We start from the raw sequence: 23694 nt of genomic DNA, 5'->3' as shown, positions 1-23694 counted from the left end.
GTGGCAGGCACCTATAGTCCCAGCTACTCAGGAAGCTGAGGCAGGAGAATCCTTGAAGATGGGAGGCGGAGGTTGCAGTGAGCTGAAATCGCGCCACTGCACTCCAGCTTGGGTGACAGAGTGAGACCCTGTCTCAAAAAACAAACAAACAAAAAGACCCTGTTTTACAGATGAGGAAACTAAGGCATAAAGAGGTTGAATAACCTTCCCAAGTTACCCAATGGCAAACCCATCTCTGCCTAATCCGGAAGCTAGGTTCTTAACCATTACTGACCCTGCTTAGCGGGGGATTCGGTTATACATATGCAAAGTCACTGAACTAAGCTTTTTCTTAAAACTGTTTATTTTTTTGAGAGACAGGGTCTTGCTTGCTATGTTGTCCAGGCTGGTCTCAAACTCCCGGGCTCACACAATCCTCCTGCTTAGGCCTCCCAAGTAGCTGGGATTGCAGGTAAGAGCCACCATACCCAGCTTTAAACTACTGAATATAGGGTGGCACTTATGCTGGGCCTTTAAAGATGAGGAAGTTGAGAGGCAGGGGAGGAGGAAGAAAGTACGTACAGAAAAAAACCTAAGAGGAAAAAGAGCAGAGGTAGGGAAAAGTATGATGTGGGCAGTAGATCAAACAGAAGCTTTCAGCACGACGGGTGTGCACGCTCCTGACTAGATAACATTCCTACGGCTCATCTGCTTCCTAAACTGGGGCCAGTGCTCCCCTCACCCTCTTCAATTTCATCATCTCCAACACCATCATCACCGTCACGCTTACTCTGTGCCAGGAACTATGTTTAGTGCTTTTCATACATTATTTTATTTAATTCTTTCAACAGTCCTCTGAGATACATATTATTATCTCATTTTACAGATGAGGAAGTGGATGCTTGACAAAGGCAATTTACCCAATAACATACGGCAAGCAGAGCCAGAATTCGATCATGGGCAATGTGGTTGTAACATGAGAACATCAAACTTCCCAGTATCCCATGCCTTGTGATTTGGGTGGGGCTGACCCCTCTTAACCTCCAGAGTTGAGCCTTAATTAACTGGAGCCAATCAGTCCTTCTTATTCTCTGGTCAGTATTTGGATGAAGAGTGGGCGTATGGCATTAGGCTGGTCCAATAGGAGTAAAGCTTGGGACTTTGATTTGATGGTTGAGGGGAGAAAAGTTCTTCCTTGTTTTGAACTAGTGTGATGTGCAGATGTCACCTGTCAAGTGGCCTTGAAGCACAGGATGAAGATACCCATGGTGGATGGCAAAACCGAGAGAATCACAGAGAAATAGAGGCCCATTTGTGAAGACATTAAGAATCCACAGATTAGACCATACCTGAAACCTGACCCACTCCTAGACTTTCTAGTTACATAAGTCAGTAAGTTCCCTTTCTTGTTTAAACCAACTGAAGTTAGATTTCTTTTGGTTGCAACCAAAAGCATCTAAATGGATACACACTGCATCTGGGGTCCACATGTCCATGATTAAATTATTCTGCTTCTTTTAAGATGCTCTGGGAGAGATTCGGGAGTTCCAGTCAAAGCATGTCTGGGTAAGAAGAGACCTAAGAGAGCATTTCTGTCAATCCTCCCCACAGTTGTCTTCCCCTTCTCTCAGTACATACACGTGCTTTACCAGGGAAGACACCAAGGTCCAGAGAGATTAAGTGAGCTGCTCAGAGTCACAAGCAGAATGATGGTAACAACACACAGTCTCCTGGTTGTCAGCTGCCACTTGTCTGGTCTTAATAATCCTAACATCATTCTATTTAACTTTGAAAGATAAGAAATTATTTTCTTTCTACTACAGATAGCGTCTTCTTTTTGTTTCTCTTTAGCAAATTTAAAAAACAAACCCAAATCTTTTGAAAGAGAAACTAAGCTCCTGATGTCAGTGGGTTGTTCAGCCAGAGTGAAGGGGGATGAGTTCTGCTTAGCCTCAGACCCTGACCTTTCCCCATCGCTTGTTGTTGAGGTCTACACATGGAAGACCTACTGCTGGGGCCACAAGACACAAGTCACTCACATGACAATGAACCAGCTGCAAGTTCAACTGTCATAAAAGAGAGGCAGATAAAAGACCACAGGAACTCTGAGAAGAAACAGTGCTCCTTTAGCTTGGAAGTAGAGAGCAGGGGAAGATGGGAAAGGCTCTTTCAAGCAGGAGAGAGCGAACAAAAGCATGGTAAGAAGGAAGCTTGTGTGAGAAACAATGCAAGGTGAGAAGAGAAAGTTGTGACCAGATTTGGGGAGGAGCAGTCCCTCAAGTGCTAAGCTAAAAAATTGTTTCTCTTTAGCATTTCTGTTTCTCTGGAAATGAGGTCATGTCCATGAGAGATAATCTGAAAGAACCACATTGGAGGCCCAGCTCGTTTGGTGCCTAGCTTTTTTTTTTTTTTTTTTTTTTTTTTGCTTTCTAACATCTTTTACTTCTTGACCTTTCGAAACATCCAAAAATTAGTGATATAATAATCTATGCCACAATCTTAACAGTTAAGAAAAAACATAAAATGAAGGCCTAGAAAGATCTTTGTTACTCATCTAGAATTATTTGGTATAACAGTATTTTCCAATGGAGGAAGACTGTTGGATTTCAGGCAACATAAAATATGGGGCCAAAGAAAAGGGAGAAGGTCTTCAAGGAGAATTTGTGCCTTTAAGTTTTTACTGGTACAACAGTCCTTCAGCCTGGAGGTACTCAAAGACAAATCATGAAACAGAAAAAAAACTTTATTTCAAGCAGGTTCAGTGATATATGTGTGCGCTACGGCAAGGCTGGTTGTGGCTAAGTTTTATTTCAAACTGTATGATGTGGGCTGGGCAAGGTGGCTCATACCTGATCCCAGCACTTTGTGAGGCCGAGGTGGGCTGATCACCCTGAGGTCAGGAGAGACCAGCCTGGCCAACATGCCGAAACCCTGTCTCTACTAATAATACAAAAATTAGCTAGGTGTGGTGGCGCACACCTGTAATCTCAGCTACTCGGGAGGCTGAGGCAGGAGAATCACTTGAACCCGGGAGGCGGAGGTTGCAGATCACGCCACTGCACTCCAGCCTGGGTGACAGAGCCAGACTCAAAAACAAAACAAAATAAACAAAAAAACCAAAACTGCATTATGTATAATTTTGACATTACATGGGAATGCTTAACTTCTGCCAAAATGTAGATTCAATCCAACATTATGCCAATTTTTATATTGATTGTAGTCCCTAAGTTTTCATAACCAAAAAAAAAAAGAGAGAGAGAATAACCTTACAGTTACCCACTAAGGAAACGAACTGTGAAATCAATTCCCCAATATTGCTTTGAAAATAAAACCCTTGGTTGTTAAGAGAAATTCCAACTTCCAACTCCATCCAAATGTATTATTTAACCGGTATTCTTCAGTCATCATCTACTGTTGGCTTGATTGCCACTCCTCTTATCTGACCCCAACCAATTAAACGCCAGTGTTTTTCAACTCTTCGGCTAAGGGCAATTTTTTCTCCTACCTCTGTGCACACTGGATTGGTCAAAACAATTTTACCCAAATCGGCCTTGACAGCACTAACTCTTCTTCCTGTCGACAGGGATCCTATGTTCACCATGAGCACTTCATTCTTAGACAGCTTTTGAACCTTTGCTGCTTTCTTGTCTCCTTCAGTGCGTACACCTAGAAGCCGTCTAAGCAGGAAATAGGAAATTTCCAATTCTGTGAATATCTCAGGTAAAGCTCCGACTGTACCAAGTACTTGCCCCACCATTCTGTCAGCCCCGCACAAAGTGGAGTCAATTTTTGTTCCAACTCCAATAAGACCGCCTGGAGCAGCATGTTACAGATCATTATGCTCTGCAAAAAGTGATACAATTTTGGAAAAGATTGGTTTACACATTAGTTTTCCTTCACTATCTTTGGAAACAATACCAGGTCTTACTTCTATCTCCTGGCCCACTGTTAATACTCCTTTTAGGATACTACCACCAGCTACACCTCCGTTAAGGTCATCAACTTCACAGCCAGGTTTGGTGACATCAAAAGATCTAATAACAATAAGCCCGGGCTCTGAAGTAAAGTCTCTTGGGGGTACTGGAATTTTCTTTACTATGTACTCACAAACAACTTCAATACTGTATTCAGCTGAGCCAAAATTGGAATAATGGGAGCTAACTCTGCTACTGTACCTTAGACAAATGCAAGGATCTGCTTGTATTGTTCTTTAGCCTGACTTTCTTTTACCAAATCAATTTTATTTTGTAGAATCAAAATATGCTCAGTTTCATGATCTCTATAGCAGCCAGGTGTTCAGACGTCTGAGGCTGAGGACAAGAGTCATTACCAGCTATCAACAAAAGAGCTGCATCCATCACTGCTGCACCATTCAGCATAGTAGCCATCAAAACATCGTGGCCAGGACAGTCAACAAAGGAAAAATGTCTGACTGATTTGAAGTTCCCTTTGGTCCCTGCAATGTCTGCGGGAAACTCATCAGGTGTACTGCTCCCACAAGATCTATAACATTCTGGCCGAGGGAAACTTGGGTCATCAAGTTTATAAATCTTAGCATTAGCATATCCAAGCTTGATTGTAATATTTCTTCCTAGTTCATTTTTGAACCTGACGGTGTGAAGTCCAGAAATAGCTTTGACGACTGTGGATTTCCCATGAGCTACATGATCAATTGTATATTAATTGTGGCTTGTCTGCTGATAACATCGTGTGAAAGTGGCATCAACTTGGTAACATCCAACGTGGTGGGATCCTGAGGCGAAAGATGTGGCTGTCCCAGAGTCACTCCAGCTTCTCCGCCCACCATGTTGCCAGACTTTTTTTTTTTTTTTTTTTTTTTTTGAGACAGGGTCTTGCTCTGGCTCCCAGGCTGGAGTGCAGGGGCTCACTGTGGCCTCACCCTCCCAGCTCAAGTGATCCTCCCACCTCAGCCTCCTGGGTGGCTGGGACTATAGGCACTTGCCACCATGCCCGGCTAATTTTTGTATTTATTTGTAGAGATGGAGTTTCATCATGTTGCCCAGGCTGGTCTCAACCTTTTGGGCTCAAGCGAATCCTCGCACCTTAGCCTCCCAAAGTGACTGGGATTACAGGAGTGAGCCACCGTGCCAGCCCTGCCTAGCTTTCTTATCTTATGCAAGTTATCTGATCTTTCTAAGCTTGATTCCCCATCTGTACAATGGGAACACTATCTAGCCTCACAGGGTTGCTGTGGAAATAAAATGAAATAATGCATTCAAAGCACCTGGTGTGGTACCTGACTCTTAGGAAGCATCCAAGAAACGTGTTGATTGAGTGAAAAGTAGAAACACTAGGATTTGGCCAGAGTGAATCTGGAGAGTCAAGAGCCAATAAGTCAGCTTTTAAGATTGCAGAACCAGGATAATAGTCCTTAAGCTTCTTATGGGAAGAGATTTTTGTCTCACCCTGCATAGAGAACAGCACTTGGGACAGGAATCAGGATAAAGGGACTTGGAAATGGCCAAAACAGAAGAGAGCAGAACTCTGTGCTCCTGGAAAGTTTCTGGGAGGATCATCAACTAAATTGTTTAGAAATAAAAACTACAGAAGCTAATTGGCCAGAGTGAAGCTAACATGCAAATGAATCTTTCTTTCCTAGGCTCACATTGACTGATGTCCAAATAGGATAGAGAGATGGAAAAATCCAATCTGACTTGCAAATTTTGCCAAACAGACTTTCACACAAAGCATCCAGAGTCATTTTTAATAAAAGTCACGGAATTTTCCAAGGAAATCAGTCTATGTGTCTCTACCTTCTTTTGCTCACTGTCTAAATGGTTCATGGTGGTGCCTGTCCAGAAGCCTCTCCATCCAGTGAGGCCCAGTGAAATCTCTAGTCCTCTGTGAAGCTTTCCCATGTCCTTCCAACCTTTCCTCCTCTCATCTCTGATCACTGTCCACATCTGTTATCTGGTAACCAATCTTAGCCTACCTTAGGGCAGCTCTTGGATTAACACCTATTCTAGCAGTTTTCAATCAGTGACTTGCCTGCAACAGTGGTCCCTGGAGAATCTAGATCTTAGGTTCCTGAACCTATTGTCATAATCACCTGGGAAGCTTTAAAAAATGTGTATTCTGGGGCCCCTATTTCTGAGGATCAATTCGTTTGTAAAAGCTTCCCAGGTGTTTCTAATCAGCAAAGTTTGAGAACCTCTGGTCTGGACTTTGATTAGAAATATCTCTGGATGAATTTTTCTTTCATTCAGACATGTATGCATGCAGCAGGCGCTTACTGAGTGTATACTTTGTTCTGGTCCACCATTTTCACGACTACGATTTCACTTGGTATAATCCCCAAGGCCACCCAGAAGCATGTTCCTATCACTAGACTTAATGTAGTGCCCTGCATACAGCTGGTCTCAATAATTAATTTATCCAATGAATACTATTTAATTTTTGGCACACTTATGCCTCACCTCTTCAGATCTACTCCAGGAGTAAAGACTGGATTTTATATGCTTTTCTAGGCCAAACTGTTTATCTGCATGCTTTCCCCACATAGTTGGGACTCAACAAATGTTCCTTCATTTGGCTTTGATTTAAACCCATCTCAAGTATTCTTTAATCTTTGTTTTTGATCTAAAAATAAGGCTATATGGTATAATGGGGGAAAAAGGTTTTGATGACTCTGAATTCTACCCCTGTCACTTATTAGCTATGTGATCTTGAACAAGTTCCTCAAACTCTAAGCTTCTGATAATTTATTCTCACAACAGAAATAATAACTATGGCCAGACACAGTGGCTCATGCCTATAATCCCAGCACTTTGGGAGATCAAGTGGGAAGGACTGCTTGAGCCCAGGAGTTCAAGACCAGCCTGGGCAACATGGCAAAATCCTGTCTCTACAAAAAATTAAAAAAAGAAAAAAGTTAGCTGGATGTGGTGGCATGCAACTGTAGTCCCAGTTACTCAGGAGGCTGAGGTAGGAGGATTGCTGGGGCTTGGGAGCCAGAGGCCACAGTAAGCCAAGATTGTGCCACTGCACTTCAGCCCAGGTGACAGAGCGAGGCCCTGTCTCAAAAAGAAATAGTAACTAAGGGCTGGGTGCAGTGGCTCACACCTGTAATCCCAGTACTTTGGGAGGCCAAGGCAGGCGGATCACCAGGTCAGGAGATCGAGACTATCCTGGCTAACGTGGTGAAACCCTGTCTCTACTAAAAAAAATACAAAAATTACCTGGGCGTGGTGGTGGGCGCCTGTAGTCCCAGCTACTTGGGAGGCTGAGGCAGGAGAATGGCATGAACCTGGGAGGGGGAGCTTGCAGTGAGCCGAGATCACGCCACTGCACTCCAGCCTGGGCGACAGAGCGAGACTCCGTCTCAAAAAAAAAAAAAAGAGAAATAGTAACTGCTCATGAGATTGTTGATGAGGATTAAACAATACATGTAAAGCACTCAATGGATAGAAGGTACTATAACCATAGGAGGCAACTATAATTATTTTAACTGCATGGCCTCTCAAGTTCCTTATATGTAAAACGGATACTTCGTAAGTGAAAATATTGCCTAGGGCCTGGTGCATTTTGAGTGCTTATAAAATGTTAGGAATTAATTAACAATGCTATGTCTCTCTTTCCTAGTCAAGGTCTCTCATTTTTCCTGGATTAAGCCTTTTGCCAAAACAGATTCTTTCCCAGCAGCCTTTTCAGGCCTCAGACACCCCTACCAAAGCCAGTGTCTACTGAACAGGCCCAGAAGAGCCCAGAGGGAATGGATGGGGCTTAGGTTGCAGCTGTCCTCTCCTGCTGGGGCCCTGTTTCTGGTGAACAGAGGACTGTTGCTCTGCCAGCTGTGTGACCCTTTCATCAGTGGATATTTCAAGATACAGTCCAAGATAAGCACTTCTCTGGTGCTTCCTTTCAGATAAAGCTCTCTGAAGACTAAAAGCTCATTGGCCTGACCTTTGGTCGCTGGAGGAAGTGAGGAAATATCATCCAGCTGGTAGATAATGAAGACACCAAGCACTCAAGGGATGGGTTTGAGCAACAAGGTGGCAGAGCTAGAGAAGAGCCCTGATAAGAGTGTTTCAGAGCATTAATAATTGTGATAAAAATAATCTGTCTCTCATGAGGGTCTTACAGTTTACAAGGCATCTTCACACATACTAGCTTGTTGGCTCCTCAACACTCCTCACCTGAGACTGACGGAGCAACAGTCATCTCCGTTTTAGAGAGGAAGAAACTGAGTCCCAGAGTTGTAGGATTTGCCCACCGTCACAGAGGGCAGGAGGCAGAGCTGGCCTAGAACCGGGTGTGCTTACTTCGAGTCCAGGGTAATCGCGGATCGGAAAGAAGGAATGAGGACGCTTCTTCCGCCGCCGTGAAAAACAGAAAATTGAGAGTAAGAGTAAAGTACACAAAGGGTGGAGGAGCATAAAGAAGCCCGGGGAGGCTGGGCGCGGGGGCTCAGGCCTGTAATCCCAGCACTCTGGGAGGTCGAGGCTGGCGGATCACGAGGTCAGGAGATCGAGACCATCCTGGCTAACACAGTGAAACCCCGTTTCTACTAAAAATACAAAAAATTAGCCGGGCGTAGTGGCGGGCGCCTGTAGTCCCAGCTACTCAGGAGGCTGACGCAGGAGAATGGTGTGAACCCGGGAGGCGGAGATTGCAGTGAGCGGAGATCGCGCCACTGCACTCCAGCCTGGGCGACAGAGCGAGACTCTGTCTCAAAAAAATTTTTTTAAAAAGCCCACGGTTCAGGGAGGTGAGGCTGCAGGGTCAGGGTAGGGCCGAGGAATTAGGGTAGGGCTGTGGGGTCCAAGGTGGGGCTGCGGGGACTGGGTCCTGGGACGGGAGCTCAGTGGGGATTCCAGGGGCGCTGGCCGTTAAAAGTGCGAGGCGACCGTGGCAGGGTCAAGAGGGTGGGTGGCTACAGGTGTCTGAATAGGAAACGTAAAGGACGAAGATTAATATGCAGTTCCTACGATTAAGAGACGCCGAGGCCCCAAACCGGGCCAGAATACGAAAGTCTGTAGGGAGCTCAATTAACATATAGGTGTTTTCTTCAATCAAACTTACCCAGTCAAGCTGATTCCTCAGAAGCAGCCCCAGACGTTTAACTCGACGGAAATGAGAAACGGCCCAGGAACCCGTGGGCCTTTGGTCGTTGTAGTTTCCAGGGCTCAACATGGACACTTGGAAGCACTTCCGTTCCTCAACCTAGAACTACAACTCCCGATGTGCAGTGGGCGAGATTGCGCATTAAACCCTAAGACTACAACTCCCAGAGTTCTACGCGACCTCCCCGCTCCGCGTGGTCGTGCGAAACCGCCCAAGACCCGGGATGCGGTGTGATTCCTCCCCCTGGTGGCCTGAAGACTAGCCGCCGCGATTTCTGCTCTGGAGCGGAGGGTTTTACTTGTAGTTCCGTGCGTAACCCTCCGCCTCACCCTCCTCAAATAGTCCTCAGGCGTGCCTAGAAATGGCCCCAGCTTCGCTTTATTCTTAAGGAGGTGGGAGGAGGTCGGCGTTTGTTTTGTGTCTTCTGCACACTTTGTTTCCTGTAAGAATAACAGACTGATCATTCAAATTAAGGGGACATTCCCTACCAGCCTGCACCTGGTGACACCTGTGATTTTCTATTGTCCTCAAAAGACTCCCTGGCCGAGAAAGGGGAGGAACCCGAGTGATCTGCTGGGCCGCATCCACCCCACATTACTGTCTTTTGCTGGTTCTTAGCGACACTGATGGACAAGATACCGCCCCTAGCCTCAACAGAATCACAGTCTAGCAGAGAATGCAGACTAGTGAATAATGACAGCACAGAGCCGTGATCTCATGGGGAGACACAGCAAGCGTGGGAGCCTTGAAAAGGGGCCTCTGGCCAGGCTTGGGGGAAAGGGGCGGTGTCCGCAAGGCTTCTTAGAGGGAGGAATGTTAACATTGAGACCCGATATAAGGAAAGAACGTAGCCAGGAGTACAGAGACTGTGAAGAACGTTTCAGAGTATGGCATTAAGTTCAGTGCTGGCTGCAGCTGAGTGTGAGGGATGGAAGGAGATTATTTTTGGGGCAGTGGGGGTTGGGGCAGTGGGGGTCAGGCAGAGCCCATCCTCAGGAGTCCTGTAAACTTCTGTAAGAAATTTGGATCGTTCAGGCAGCTCAAAAACGTTCAACGGCCCTCTACTACCTATGAAATGAAGTCCCAACTGCTTAGCCTGGCATTCAAGGTCTTCCCCAACTTGCATGCCCCCACGTGGCACCCCCCCACCCTCTAGCCCCCCCCTTCTAGGAGCTTTGTTCATGCCTCCAAAGTTTCCGCCGACATTTGTGTGTGCCTCTCACATGTGAGTTGACTCACACTGCCTTGGGTATCTCCTGGATTAGAGGTCTTAACTCTTGATATATTATGAGCTCTTTGAGGTCAGGTACTGAGTCCTGCAGTCGTCCCCGCCACTCACTGTTGCAGCCCACATCCCCCCAAATCACCAGGGTCCAGAGTCCCTGCTTTAGGCCCTCATCTCTTGCCAACACACTGTTGTCACCCCCATCCTTCCAGCAGCCAAGATAAAGTCATCAGGAGAGAGTGTTGGCAGCCCTGCACTGTGGTAATTAAGCCCCGGATCTCATTAAATCTGTGGCTGATGGCGGAGGCCACAGAACCTGAAAAGCTTAATGCAGATCAGAGAGCGGCTTCCTTTGGCCCGTTAATCCGTGCTGTGTAGGTGGCCAGAACACTCAGGACAAGCCAGAAGTCCTGGTCATGAGAGGGACAGCTGGAGGTCATTTCTTTCAGTCTCCTACTCCCAGACCAGGTCATGCTGGAGCCATTTGCTGGCCAGCTGAGTTAAAAATTTCCCAGGGATGGGCATGTCACCACCTCCTTTACCTCCTTTGTCACAGTTAGGAAGATCCTCCTTGGACACAATCTGACTCTTCCCTGTTGCTAAATAAAACAGTTGAGTTTAACTACACTTCCTTCCAATCCGGTCTTTTCTAGGATAAACAACCCAAATGCCTTTACCTTTTAAGCAAATGTTTGATTTTCCAGCATTTTCATCATAGATCTCATCCTCCAATAGCCCAAAGTTCTCTTCAAATCTGCTGTCAGCTACCATCCCAACTCTGGCCTTTACTTTGCTGGTAAATTGCTTCAAGTTGGATTGAAGCAACCAACTTGGGTGACCAACTTTGGATTTCCTATTTTTTTTGGCGGGGGAGCAGGGACAGAGTCTTGCTCTGTGGTCCAGTGGTGGGATCACAGCTCACCGCAGCCTCTGCCTCCTGGGTTCAAGCAGTTCTTCTATCTCAGCCTCCCTAGTAGCTGGGATTACAGGCACATGACCACTAATTTTTGTATTTTGAGTAGAGACGGGTTTTCACCATGTTGGTCAGGCTGATCTTGAACTCCTGATCTCAAGTGATCTGCCTACCTTGGCCTTCCAAAGTGCTGGGATTACAGATGTGAGCCACCACGCACCGCCAGTGGACAAAACTTCTAAAATAAAAGTAGAATAGGTATACAGTAGAGTATATAATGTGCACTAATCTTACATATACAGTTTAATTTCTTAAAAACATTTGCTATAACTACCATTTACTTCAAAATGTAGAACATTTCCAATATCCTAAAAGGTTGGCTTCTCGGTTTGTAATCAATCACCCCCACCCATCCTCCAGAAGGAACAACTACTTTCCTTCTCTCATCATCTAGTTTTGAGAAGCAACATTTTTTAACTTTGACAATAACATTTTATGCTCACTGATAGGTGATACTTGTATCGATGCCATTCCAGTCAAAGACCCCTGGAAACACACTTGTAATTAAACAAGTTGTATTAATTACTCATTGCAGCAAGGGAGAATGCAGGCAGTGGGGAAATATGGGTACGGGGGTGCATCTCAGTAGGAGGATGGAAGAAAGAACTTACAGAATTTGGGCTTTTGTTAGATAATCTGGGGAGAGTTTAAGGAAGCGGGGCTTGGCTTTGGATTGGATGCTGTTAAGAGCAAGGGTAATTCTATCACTGGGGGTCTGGATAAAATGTATCTAGAAGGAGGGGAGGCTGGACCAAGGCTGAAGCTGTCATAGGTAAGAAGCAGCAGTCTCTCATTTTAGCAGAGACAGGGGGATGGTTGGTCTTTTTTGTGGTTTGGACATATCCATTTTTTGTTTGTGTTCAGACATGATGACTGTTTGTGTTTTGATCCATCACAGTCACAGAGTGGCTTTGTCTGCTGTTGATGGTCTGTGAAGTTGTTTATGTTCAACAGGACAAGGCCAAGGCCTGGTTGTGAGTGTTAGGCTGGCCCCTGGACTTTGTGGGCTGCTTTCCTGTTTCTTACATCCCAACATATGGTGACATCTCTTCTGGGCTGCATGCTTGGCATGTAGAAACGATTTGTCTTGGTCGGGTACGGTGGCTCACGCCTGTAACCCCAGCACTTTGGGAGGCCAAGGAGGGCAGATCACGAGGTCAGGAGATTGAGACCATCCTGGACAACATGGTGAAACCCCATCTCTACTAAAAATACAAAAATTAGCTCGGTGTGGTGGCGCGCACCTGTAATCTCAGCTACTCAGGAGGCCAAGGCAGGAGAATCGCTTGAACCCAGGAGGCAGAGATTGCAGTGAGCCGAAATCTCGCCAGTGCACTCCAGCCTGGCGACAGGATGGGACTCCAACTCAGAAAAAAGAAAAAGAAAAAGAAAAGGAAATGATTTGCCTTTGTGTCCTTGGGGACTTCCTAGTTAGTGGGAAAATGGACAAGAAAACAAATAGACACCGTTATCAAGCACTAAGGGTCTGGTCTCTGGAGAGAGGCTACTGAATTTAAATCCCAGCTCTACCACTTACTAACTGTGAGAACTTGGGCAATGACTATTCTCCAAGCCTCAGTTTCCTCATCTGTAAATTGGAATGACAATAGTATTTATATTATGGAATTGTTGCAAGGGTTAATGAGCTAAACATGGATCACTGGTTACTTAAGCAGCTTGAACTTGGGAGGGGCCGAGATGGATCCAGGTTTTGGGGCTTGAAACTTATACAGTTTTGGGGGGCTCTCTTTAAGAAAAAGAACTGTAGGCTGGGTGCAGTGGCTCATGCCTGTAATCCCAGCACTTTGGGAGGCCGAGGTGGGTGGATCACCTGAGGTTAGGAGTTTGAAACCAAACTGACCAACATGATGAAACCCCATCTCTACTAAAAATACAAAAATTAGCTGGGTGTGGAGGCGTATGCCTGCAGTTCCAGTTACTAGGGAGGTGGAGGCTGTAGTGAGCTGAGATCGCGCCCCTGCACTCCAGCTTGGGTGACAGAGTGAGATCTGTCTAAAAAAAAAAAAAAGAAAAGAAAAAAAGAAAGAAAGACATTTTAAAAACATATTTTTCAAAATTTGCAAAACATATGACCTGGGAACACATTGCTAGGTCTTCTTCCAGGGCCTGAGAAGAGGTTCTGGAGCTAAAACTTTAGTTTCTCAATAACTCTGACTGTGGGAAGAGACAAAGAGGCAAAATTATACGATAGCTTTATTCTTTTCAAATCACTGTCTTCAAATAAGCGTTCCCAAAATGTCCTTGCCCTTAGCTGGAAACTGCTCCAGGACTCTTAGCTCTTTCTTGCATTATAGCCTACACGTCAGTGGGCCATGCACTAGTGATGGAGAAACTGACTTAGGTCTGGTTCTGCATATAGCTACACCTTGTCTTTATCAGCATTGGGACCCAGGTGGAGTTCAAATGAATCCTTTTTAACATCTTGTTAACAAGAATTGCTTAACAAAGGTCAACAACAGGAACTGTCCTTCTTTCCTTTGCTACTGTAATCATTTTTCCATTCAAAAAATATGTATTGAGTCCGGGTGCGGTGGCTCACACCTATAATCCCAGTACTTTGGGGGGCCGAGGCGGGCAGATGGGTTGAGGTCAGGATTTCAAGGCCAGCCTGGCCAACATGGCGAAACCCCGTCTCTACTAAAAATATAAAAATTAGCCAGGCACGGTGGTGGGCACCTGTAATCCCAGCTACTAGGGAGGTTAAGGCAGGAGAATTGCTTGAACCTGGGAGGTGAAGGTTGCAGTGAGCCGAGGTAGCATCACTGCATTCCAGCCTGGGCAACAGAGTGAGACCCTTTATCAAAAAAAAAAAAAAAAGTATTGAGCACTTAGTATGTCCCAGGCATTTTGCGTGGCACTGCATATAAAGCAGTGAATAAGAGGGATCAATTCCCCGCTCACATGGTGCTTTCATTCTAGTGAAGAGAGACAGATTTCAACACACACACACAGGTGGAGCGCGGTGGCTCATGCCTGGAATCCCAGCACTTTGAGAAGTTGAGGCAGGTGGATCACTTGAGGCCTGGCGTTTGAGACTGGCCTGGGCAACATAGTGAGACCCTGTCTTATAAAAAATTTAAAAATAAAATAGCTGGGTGTGGTAATGCGTGCCTGTAGTCCTAACTACTACAAGGCTGAAGTGGAAGGACAATTTGAGCCTAGGAGTTTGAAGCTGTAGTGAGCTATGATTGCGACACTGCATTGCAACCTGGGTGACAGAGTGAGACCTTGTCTCTAAAACAAAAACAAAATACCCCAAACACACACATAACCAAGATAATTACATACTATGTTAAATGCTCCACAGGAAATAGGATGCTGCTTTGATGGAGAATGAAGGGAGTGAGCTACTCTCAATAGGGTGGGAGGGAAGAATTCTCTGAGGAGCTGGCGTCTGAGCTGAGCCCAAGCATACCTACCATTTATTGATTATCTCCTATGCGTCAGCCGTGTCATTAGGTAACTTTCAAATACTTTACATTTAATCTTCCTATGAAGTATGTCATATCCTTTGCATTTTTCAGACGAGAAAACAGAGGCTCAAAGAGGTAACAGCAGACAGTGTTGACACCTGCCTCATAGCCCCTCATCCCTTCTCTGAGTTCCCTTGCCAGTGTGGTAGTTTTCAGCATGCTCAGGGCTCTGCCACACAAAAGTCTGCTTCTCTTGGCTTCCTTGCCTGAGAGCTTTCTTAGGTATTTATGAACCAGGAGGAATAGGCAGTGTTATGTACCCCAAGGGCAACTTTCAACCATCAAGAAAGTTGGTGCCTAAATGCCCAACCTCCTCATCTTCACATAGAAGAGTTTTTCTTTCTTTCCTTCCCTCCCTCCCTCCCTTCCTTCCTTTCTTCCTTTCTCCCTTTTTTTCCCTCCCCTCCACTTCCCCACCTCTCCCTTCCCCTTCCCCTCCCCTCCCTTTCCTTCCCTTCCCTTCCCCTCCCTTCCCTTTCCTTCCCTTTAAATTAAGAAACAGGGTCTGGCTCTGTCGCCCAGGCTGGAGTGCAGTGGCACAAACAGAGCTCACTGCAGCCTCAAACTCCTGGGCTCAAGCGATGTCCCCATCAAATAGGATGATTTCACACTGTCTCTCAGAGGGTCTCCAGCAGAAGTGAGCCCGGGTGCTCCTGGCAGCGACCCACACATTTACGCACCCTTTATTACCTTTTCTCTTCCCGGTCTTACTTTCTCCATGCCCCACTTCTGCTTCCTGAAATTACCTCTGCAATTTAGTTCCAGCACCTCCTGAGTCTCAGGATCTGCTGATGGGAGAATTCAAGCTAAGACTAAGTGACTTGCCTGAGGCCACCCAACCTAGTGGCAGAACTGAAATTTGCAGCTAGGTCTGCCTGGATCACATTCCACAATCCTCACTGCGTACCCCATGACAGCAAGCCTGAGATGGAGCCTAAGCCTTTTATTTTTTATTTTATATATATCTATATCTATATATAGATATAGATATATATAGTTTTTTCTTTCCAACTTTTTTTTTTTTTTTTTTTTTTTTTTAGACGGAGTCTCGCTCTGTCGCCCAGGCTGGAATGCAGTGGTGCAATCTCGGCTTACTGCAAGCTCCGCCTCCCGGGTTCACGCCATTCTCCTGCCTCAGCCTCCCGAGTAGCTGGGACTATAGGCATCCGCCACCACGCCTGGCTATTTTTTTGTATTTTTAGTAGAGACAGGGTTTCACCGTGTTCGTCAGGATGGTCTCGATCTCCTGACCTTGTGATCCACCCGCCTCGGCCTCCCACAGTGCTGGGATTACATTCTTTCCAACTTTTAAGTTTGAGGGGTACATGTGGAGCTAAGCTTTTTAGTCTGGCTCAAGCCCTTCATGTCCTGGCCTAGCTATCTTTTTTGACTTATCTCCCACCTCCTCATTCTTGGTCACCCCTTGCTCCAGGGACAGCAAACTGCTTGGGAACATAACGTTCTCCAACCCTGCCATGGCCTGTCACCCCTGCATACCTTTGCAAGCGCTGTCTTCTCTGCCAAAATATGGGTTGACTCTGTGTGGTCCAGACAATAACCACCCTGGCCCCACTCCACCCAAAGAATGCCAAACGCCAGTGGCCAGCCCTGGGACGGAACGTGTTTGTGCCAAGCGCTCGGCACACCTGAGCTCATTCAGTTGGCACAATGATTCTGAGAGGTCAGTAGCTCCACCCCCAGTTTGCAGGTTCGGAAACCAAGGTACGTAGAGGCCAGGTGACTTACCCAAGGTCTTACAGTTAATGGCTGGCAAAACCAGGATTGAACTCGGATTTCCCTGTTCTGCTACCATACCTTGATGCCTGGCTGGAGGGAAGGGACGGAAACTGGGTTCTCTGAGGCTGCTGTCACATTCCCTGTCTGCCAAGCCTAAGTGTAGAGATGGGGGGCATCTGCCAAGGCAGCTGCCAGAGCCCTGGCTGGGAGGAAAAGGGACTACAGAGCCCAGAAGGAAGCCAGGTTGAGGGGGCTTCCTGCAAGGAAAGGAGCTGGTCATCCTGCTCACCCCCACATGGGAGGGGGAAGCATTACCCTTTCTGCTTTCTGGCTCCTTCCAGGCCTTTGGGAGTTTACTTGGCCTCAACAGCGTCCTGCTTCCGAGAATCTCTCATCAAAAATGATTCTTGGAAACTGGGCCAGTTCGGGGATGCCTAGAGGCCAAGGCAGTCCTGAATTCCTGCTCTTACTGTTCTCTTCCTGGCCCCCAGCCTTGTTATCACCAAGCCTATCAAATGCCTGGTAAAGGCTTGCCAGCCTGCAGAACATAAGCTGATTTGGTGAGCGCCAAGTTCTCAGTAGCTTTGGAAAAACTGGATGGGGTTAGAATGGGAGTGGGGGTGGAAACCTTGCTAGTAATATCGTACTAATCTCTGCTTAAAATTTCTAGGGAGACTGCTTAGCCTGACATAGCACTGGTTTTGGGTACAGGGGCAGGGCAGAAAGGCTGGCAGCAGATGGGGTGCAGCATGTGTAGTAGGGTAGGGCATTCTTAGGTCCCCAGGGGAGTGTTTTCCTTCCATGATCAGATCCCTTTGTAGGTGGCAATGCCTGCTGGGAGCCTGAGAAAATTATACAAACACGGCAGGCAAAGTGGGGTCAGGGTCCCGGGGTGAGGGTAGGAGGGGCGAGGGGCAGCTGGCGAGGTTGGAGGGGAGAGAGGTATAGAGAGGCCTTTGCTGCAATAACTGTGAGCCCTGATCAGTGATGAAGTCACCATTGTGCAGTCTGAGTTCTGGGAACCAGGTGATGGAGTGTGTTCTAAGAACTGACTGAGGGCCGGGTGCAGTGGCTCATGCCTGTAATCCCAGCACTTTGGGAGGCTAAGGTGGGCAGATCACCTGAGGTCAGGAGTTGGAGACCAGCCTGGCCAACGTGCTGAAACCCCATCTCTACTAAAAATACAAAAAAATTAGTCGGGCGTGTTGGCACCTACCTGTAATCCCAGCTACTCGGGAGGCTGAGGCAGGAGAATCGCTTAAACGCAGGAGGTGGAGGTTGCAGTGAGCCGAGATCGTGCCATTGCACTCCAGCCTGGGTGACAGAGTGAGACTCCATCTCAAAAAAAAAAAAAAAAAAAAAAAAAGAATGAACTGAGGCCAGGCAAAATAAGATAAGATAAAATAAAATCCCTCTGGGATTGCTTGCAGCCTCCACAACAGACGTTGCAGGCCTTACAGAAGCCATTCAAGATCTGGAACAATTTCCCTCAGCCAGGCAGATTCACACCCCCTTCACATCCAACGTGACCAGCCGGTCCCTCGACACACGTGTGCTCAGCCACCTCCACGCATTTCACACCCAACATGATCAGCTGGTCCCTTGACATGCGTGCACTCAGCCACCTCCATGCATTTCACACCCAATGTGACTGGCTTGTTCCTAGACACATTTCACACCCGACGTGATCAGCCAGTCCCTAGACACCCGAGCGCTCAACCCCTTTCGTGCATTTGTTTATGCTGCCCTTCTCCTGTCTGTTTCCTGTCTCGTCCTTCAAACCCAGCAGAGATGTCACTTTCTCTGGGATGTCCTCCTTGGCTGATTGCTCTGTACTCCCAGGTGCTTCTCTAACACTTGTTGGCATCCCCAGGACAGCACACATAACCTTGCAATGAAGTGACCAGGGTGCAGGTCTGCCTCCGCATGTGACGGTGGGCTCCTGGAGGGCGAGGGTACCTTCTTATTCATTTCTGTGGGCCTAGCACAGCACCTGGCACGGTGGGTATTGGTTAAAAGATGAGGGGCCAGCCCAGGTAACATGGTGACACCATGTCTCTACAGAAATATTTTCTTTTGAAACAGAGTCTCACTCTGTTGTTCAGGCTGGAGTGCAATGTCCTCCTGGGTTCAAGTGATTCTCCTGCCTCAGCCTCTTGAGTAACTGGGACTACAGACATGCACCACCACACCACAGCTGGATAATTTTTGTATTTTTAGTGGAGACAGGGTTTCACCATGTTGGCCAAGCTGGTCTCAAACTTCTGACCTCAAGTGATCCGCCCACCTCAGCCTCCCAAGTGCTGGGATTATAGGCGTGAGCCGCCAAGCCTGGCTCTATAAAACTGAAAAAAAAAAAAAAAAAAAAAATTAGCCACGTGTGGTGGTGCGTGTCTGTAGTCCCAGCTACTCGAGAAGCTGAGGTGGGAGGATCGCTTGAGCCCAGGAGGTAGAGGCTGAAGTGAGCCATGATTGCTCCATTGCACTCCAGCCTTGGTGACAGAGCAAAAGTCTGCCTCAAAAACAACAACAACAACAACAACAAAAGAATGAGGGGCTGAGTAAGAGGCATAAATGCCTTCAAGGTTCAACCAAGTCAGTTAAATTGGCCTAAGACAATAGGGAGCAGGTGGGACAAACTGGACAGTGAATGACTTGTGTGAAGGGATTCAAACTCAATGAAAGAACACTGGGGAGAGGGTGGCAGCCTGTGCCTCTAATCCTGGCTATTCAGGAGGCCGAGGCGGGAGGATCGCTCCAGCCCAGGAGGTCAAGGATGAGTGAGCTATGATCACAACTATGAATAGCTATGGTACTCCAGCCTGGGCACCAGAGTGAGACCCAGCCTCTACATTAAAAAATAATGGAGCTGAGAGCGGTGGCTCATGCCTGTAATCCCAGCACTTTGGGAGGCCAAGGCGAGTGGATCACCTGAGGTCAGGAGTTCAAGACCACCCTGACCAACATTGCAAAACACCATCTCTACTAAAAATACAAAAATTAGCTGGGCGTGGTGGCGAGCGCCTGTAGTCCCCGCTACTCGGGAGGCTAAGGTACGAGAATTGCTTGAACCCAGGAGGCAGAGGTTGCAGTGAGCCAAGATTGTGCCACTGCACTCCAGCCTGGACAACAGAGTGAGATTCTGTCTCCAAATAATAATAATAATAATAATAATAAAATAAAAAATAATGTCGGCCACATGTGGTGACTTACACCTGTAATCCCAGTACTTTGGGAGGCCAAGGCAGGTGGATCACCTGAGGTCAGGAGTTCGAGACCAGCCTGGCCAACATGGTGAAACCCTGTCTCTACTAAAAATACAAAATTAGATGAGTGTCGTGGTGCATGCCTGTAATCCCAGCTACTTGGGAGGCTGAGGCAGGAGAATCACTTGAACCCAGGAGGTAGAAGTTGCAGTGAGCCAAAATCATGCCACTGCACCCCAGCCTGGGCGACAAGAGTGAAACTCCGTCTCAAAATAAATAAATAAATAAAAAGTCATCAGGCTACTGCCCTTAGGGTCCTACAGTCAAGAAATATATATATATATACACACACACACACACATATATATATATATTTTTTAATACAGAGTCTTGCTTTGTCACCCAGGCTAGAGTGCAGTGGTGTGATCTCAGCTCACTGCAAGCTCTGCCTCCCGGGTTCACACTATTCTCCTGCCTCAGCCTCCTGAGCAGCTGAGACTACAGGCGCCCGCCACCACGCCCGGCTAATTTTTGTATTCTTAGTAGAGACGAGGTTTCACCATGTTAGCCAGGATGGTCTCGATCTCCTGACCTTGTGATCTGTCTGCCTCGGCCTCCCAAAGTGCTGGGATTACAGGCATGAGCCATCGTGCCTGGCCAAGATATTATTTTTTTAAAAAAGAGAAAGAAAATTGGTGGGTAAAACATGGTCTCTGACAAAACAACAATGTGCTAGTATTTATTGTGTGCTTACTCTGTGTTGAGAAATACGGCTCCGTGGTTCCAAGTGTGGACTCTGGAAACAGGCTGCCGGGTTTGAGTCCCGGCTTTCCTGCCTGTTAGCTGTGATACTTTGGTCATGTTATTTAACCTCTCCGAGCCTCAGTTTCCTCATCTGCAAAATAGAAAGTGTAACAATATCTACCTTAGAGGGTTGTGAGGATTCAAAGAGTGAATAGTAAACAGAAAGTACATAAAATAGTGCCTGGCCCATGGAAAACCTCCAGGAAGTGTTGGCTGTTATTGTTGCTTGATGGTGAGTGTTCATGGACGGCCTGGCTGAGAAGGTGACTGTAAACTGAGCCCTGGACATGGGAAAGGAGCCACCCCAGCTGAGGTCTGAGCGAAGACGTTCCAGGCAGAGGGAATAGCAGAGGAAGGCCCCCAAGGCTGCACTGCGTGTGAGGGCCGGAAGAAGGCAGTGAGGCTGGAGCCCCGAGGAAGAGAGGCAGAGGCAAGGGCCTGGAGGGCACGGAGGGGCCAGTGCTTGGTGGGCCTTCTCGGTCATAGAAAGAAGTCTGGATTTTATTCTAAGTATGATGGAAGCCATCAGGGACTGGCTTATGGTGAGGCCAGCATATCACGAGATTACTGCCATTGAAGAGATTATAGGCTTGTGCCTATAATCCCAGCACTTTGGGAGGCCGAGGTGGGCGGATCATGAGGTCAAGAGATAGAGACCATCCTGGCCAACATGGTGAAACTCCATCTCTACTAAAAACACAAAAATTAGCTGGGCATGTGGTGGGTGCCTGTAATCCTAGCTACTCGAGAGGCTGAGGAAGGAAAATCACTTGAACCCCGGAGGCAGAGGTTGCAGTGAGCCGAGATCACGCCACTGCACTCCAGCCTGGGTGAGACAGAGCGAGACTCTGTCTCAACAACAACAACAACAAAAACGAAAAAGAAAGAAAGAAAGAAAAAGAGTGTCTCAAAAAAAAAAAGAAGAAGAAGAAGAAGAAATTTGTTACACTCACAGATCCCAAAGAGGTCATGCTATGCCATGGGAGACACATGAGGAAACACCAGGGTCTGTCAGGTGGCAGAGGGGAAAACGGGTGGGCAAGAGCCTTTAGTGTGGTTTTGATACCAACCACAGGTTCTTGGGCTGCCAATGCAATAGAAATTGACATGAGGCCAAAAGAGTTTAACCAGACAAGGCATCACTGGAGCTTATGCCTTGGCATAAGGGAGGCAGAACAAGAGAGCGAGAGAATTCCCTGACTGACTCCCTGAAAAGAACTGGCTGGGATTTTTTATTAGGCAAAGCATGGGAATTGATGGTGGGTAGGTTATGCAGGCGGGGCTGGGCAACGCGTGTGAGAGGTAGGAGATGCAGGTCAGCACATCTGGTTGGATGGGTTTCTTGAGTAATGGGCCTCCTGGTGGTGGTCTGGCCAGCAGCAACAAGCCTGTAAATCAGATATTCCACAACCATTGGATCTCCTAAGGCCAGTTCCTGGATTTCTTTAAGTAAAAGGCATGGTTACACATTATGAGTGCACAGAACAATATAGAATGGTGATTTTCTTTGTTTGGCCAAACAAAGCCTTGGGGTTAGCGGGTATGGTGTCAGCGAGGTAATGGTGTGGGTTTTATGATCAGCAGATGTATGAAAGAATGCTCTAGTGGGGGTGAGCTGAAGCCAAACCCCATCCCCACTCTGTCTAGGTTCCTTGGAAAGGAATGGGCAAGGCAGGGTAAGCAGGCTTAGCATTTTCTAGTTTGAATACTGTCAGCTCAGGGGATAGGGGCTACCCCTAGTAGTCTGGTACCTGGCTCTGGGGTGATGAGGGCAGGAGAATCATTGCCCTGAGTGTGATAGCCCAATAGAGGAGGTGGCGTGGGGTGTGGGCTCTTGACTGGTTGGTTTGCACTTGAAAGGCATACTCCAGGGCCCTTTGCTTGCTGTCGCTAGGAACTGGCTAGCTCTGAGAGGGACAATCTTTCTAGGGTCAGCAAGGTCCCAGTGACAAAGCATTAAAATACAGGCAATAAAAAGACACGGTTAATACACGGTCAAAGCCAAGGAGGGAGTGGGCTTATATTTTACCAAGATCCTCTGGCTGCTGGAAGGAGAAAGTACTTTAGTAAGAAGAGAGGAAAGCAGGGACCAGAGACCAATGCAATGATCCCCGGTGAGTAAGGGTGGCTTAGCTTAGGGTGAGGGCAGGGGAGGTGGGAGCGAGGCTAGTTTCAAGGTTTGTTTGGAGATGAGGCTGATGACCATCCAACAAGGAGCCTTTCAGATTACAAGAAGCAACTTGAGGCTCATTCTATTCTTATTTCTGAGATTCACATTTATGCTTCCTCCCCTAGTTATGAACTGCACTATCTCACTCTTCTTTTTTTTTTTTTAGCTCTGTCACCCATGCTGGGGTGCAAGGGTACAATCACAGCTCACTACAGCCTCAACTTCCCGGGCTCAAGTGATTCTGCCACCTCAGCCTTCCAAGTAGCTGAGACCACAGGCACGTGCCACCATGCCAGGCTAGTTTTTCTTTTTGGTTCTTTTTTTTTTTTTTTTTTTTAGAAATGGGGGGTCTCACTATGTTGCCCAGGTTGGTCTTAAACTCCTGGGCTCAAGTGACTATCTCACTCTTCTCATGCTAATAGCTTATTAAAGCAATTTAAGGAAATGACACCTCCAGGATTAGAGGTAAACATAAAGTGTCCAACATAGTGTCCAGTACATAGTAGGTACTGAACAAATCCACTGCTTTTTCTTCCATAAGGGAAAGTTAAAAAATCCAGCAGATCTCATGCCAGATAGACTGTGGTTCAAGTATGGGCTTTACCCCATACTGGTTGGGTGACCCTAGACAAGTGATTTCTTTTTTTTTTTTTTTTTTTTTTGAGATGGAGTCTCACTCTTGTTGCCCAGACTGGAATGCAATGGCGTGATCTTTGCTCACTGCAACCTCCGCCTCCTGAGTTCAAGCGATTCTCCTGCCTCAGCTTCTCGAGTAGCTGGGATTACAGGCGCCCGCCATCAGGCCTGGTTAATTTTTTTTTTTTTTTTAGTAGAGACAGGGTTTCACCACGTTGGCCAGGCTGGTCTCGAACTCCTGACCTCATGATCCGCCTGTCTTGGCCTCTGAAAGTGCTGGGATTACAGGCATGAGCCACTGAGCCCAGCCTAGACAAGTGATTTAATCGTCCTGTATCTCCCTTCCTTAATCTGAAAGCAGAGATAAGAGGGCCTTGCTCTTCTAG

The 23694-nt window shown here is 47.0% G+C and overlaps 1 protein-coding gene and 1 non-coding gene across 12 annotated transcripts in view; one reads left to right on the top strand and one right to left on the bottom strand.

Annotated features, from left to right (window-relative positions):
- PAFAH2 (platelet activating factor acetylhydrolase 2) overlaps positions 1 to 9145 on the bottom strand; it is a 63399-nt gene extending 54254 nt beyond the window's left edge. For 2 of the 11 annotated variants that reach the window (XR_012089747.1, XM_073007679.1), the window contains exon 1: positions 3520 to 4709. Coding sequence is in view for 8 of the 11 variants with exons in the window: in XM_073007679.1 (XP_072863780.1) it covers positions 3520 to 3736 (217 nt within the window). In the remaining 3 variants the exon portion in view is untranslated. Of the gene's footprint in view, positions 1 to 3519; positions 4726 to 7178; positions 7301 to 8135; positions 8310 to 9021 lie in introns of those variants that run through there. The other 9 variants (XM_073007677.1, XM_073007680.1, XM_007979948.3 and 6 more) reach the window with 9 other exon arrangements.
- Positions 9146 to 17470: 8325 nt separating this feature from the next.
- LOC119626453 (small Cajal body-specific RNA 18) lies at positions 17471 to 17553 on the top strand. The gene has a single exon (XR_005242620.1).
- Positions 17554 to 23694: the final 6141 nt, after the last annotated feature.

Source organism: Chlorocebus sabaeus, chromosome 20 (genome assembly GCF_047675955.1).
Source record: "Chlorocebus sabaeus isolate Y175 chromosome 20, mChlSab1.0.hap1, whole genome shotgun sequence".
NCBI classification, from domain to species: Eukaryota; Metazoa; Chordata; class Mammalia; order Primates; family Cercopithecidae; genus Chlorocebus; species Chlorocebus sabaeus.
Note: the sequence above shows the minus strand (reverse complement) of the source record. Positions and strands in the feature narration are given on the sequence as shown.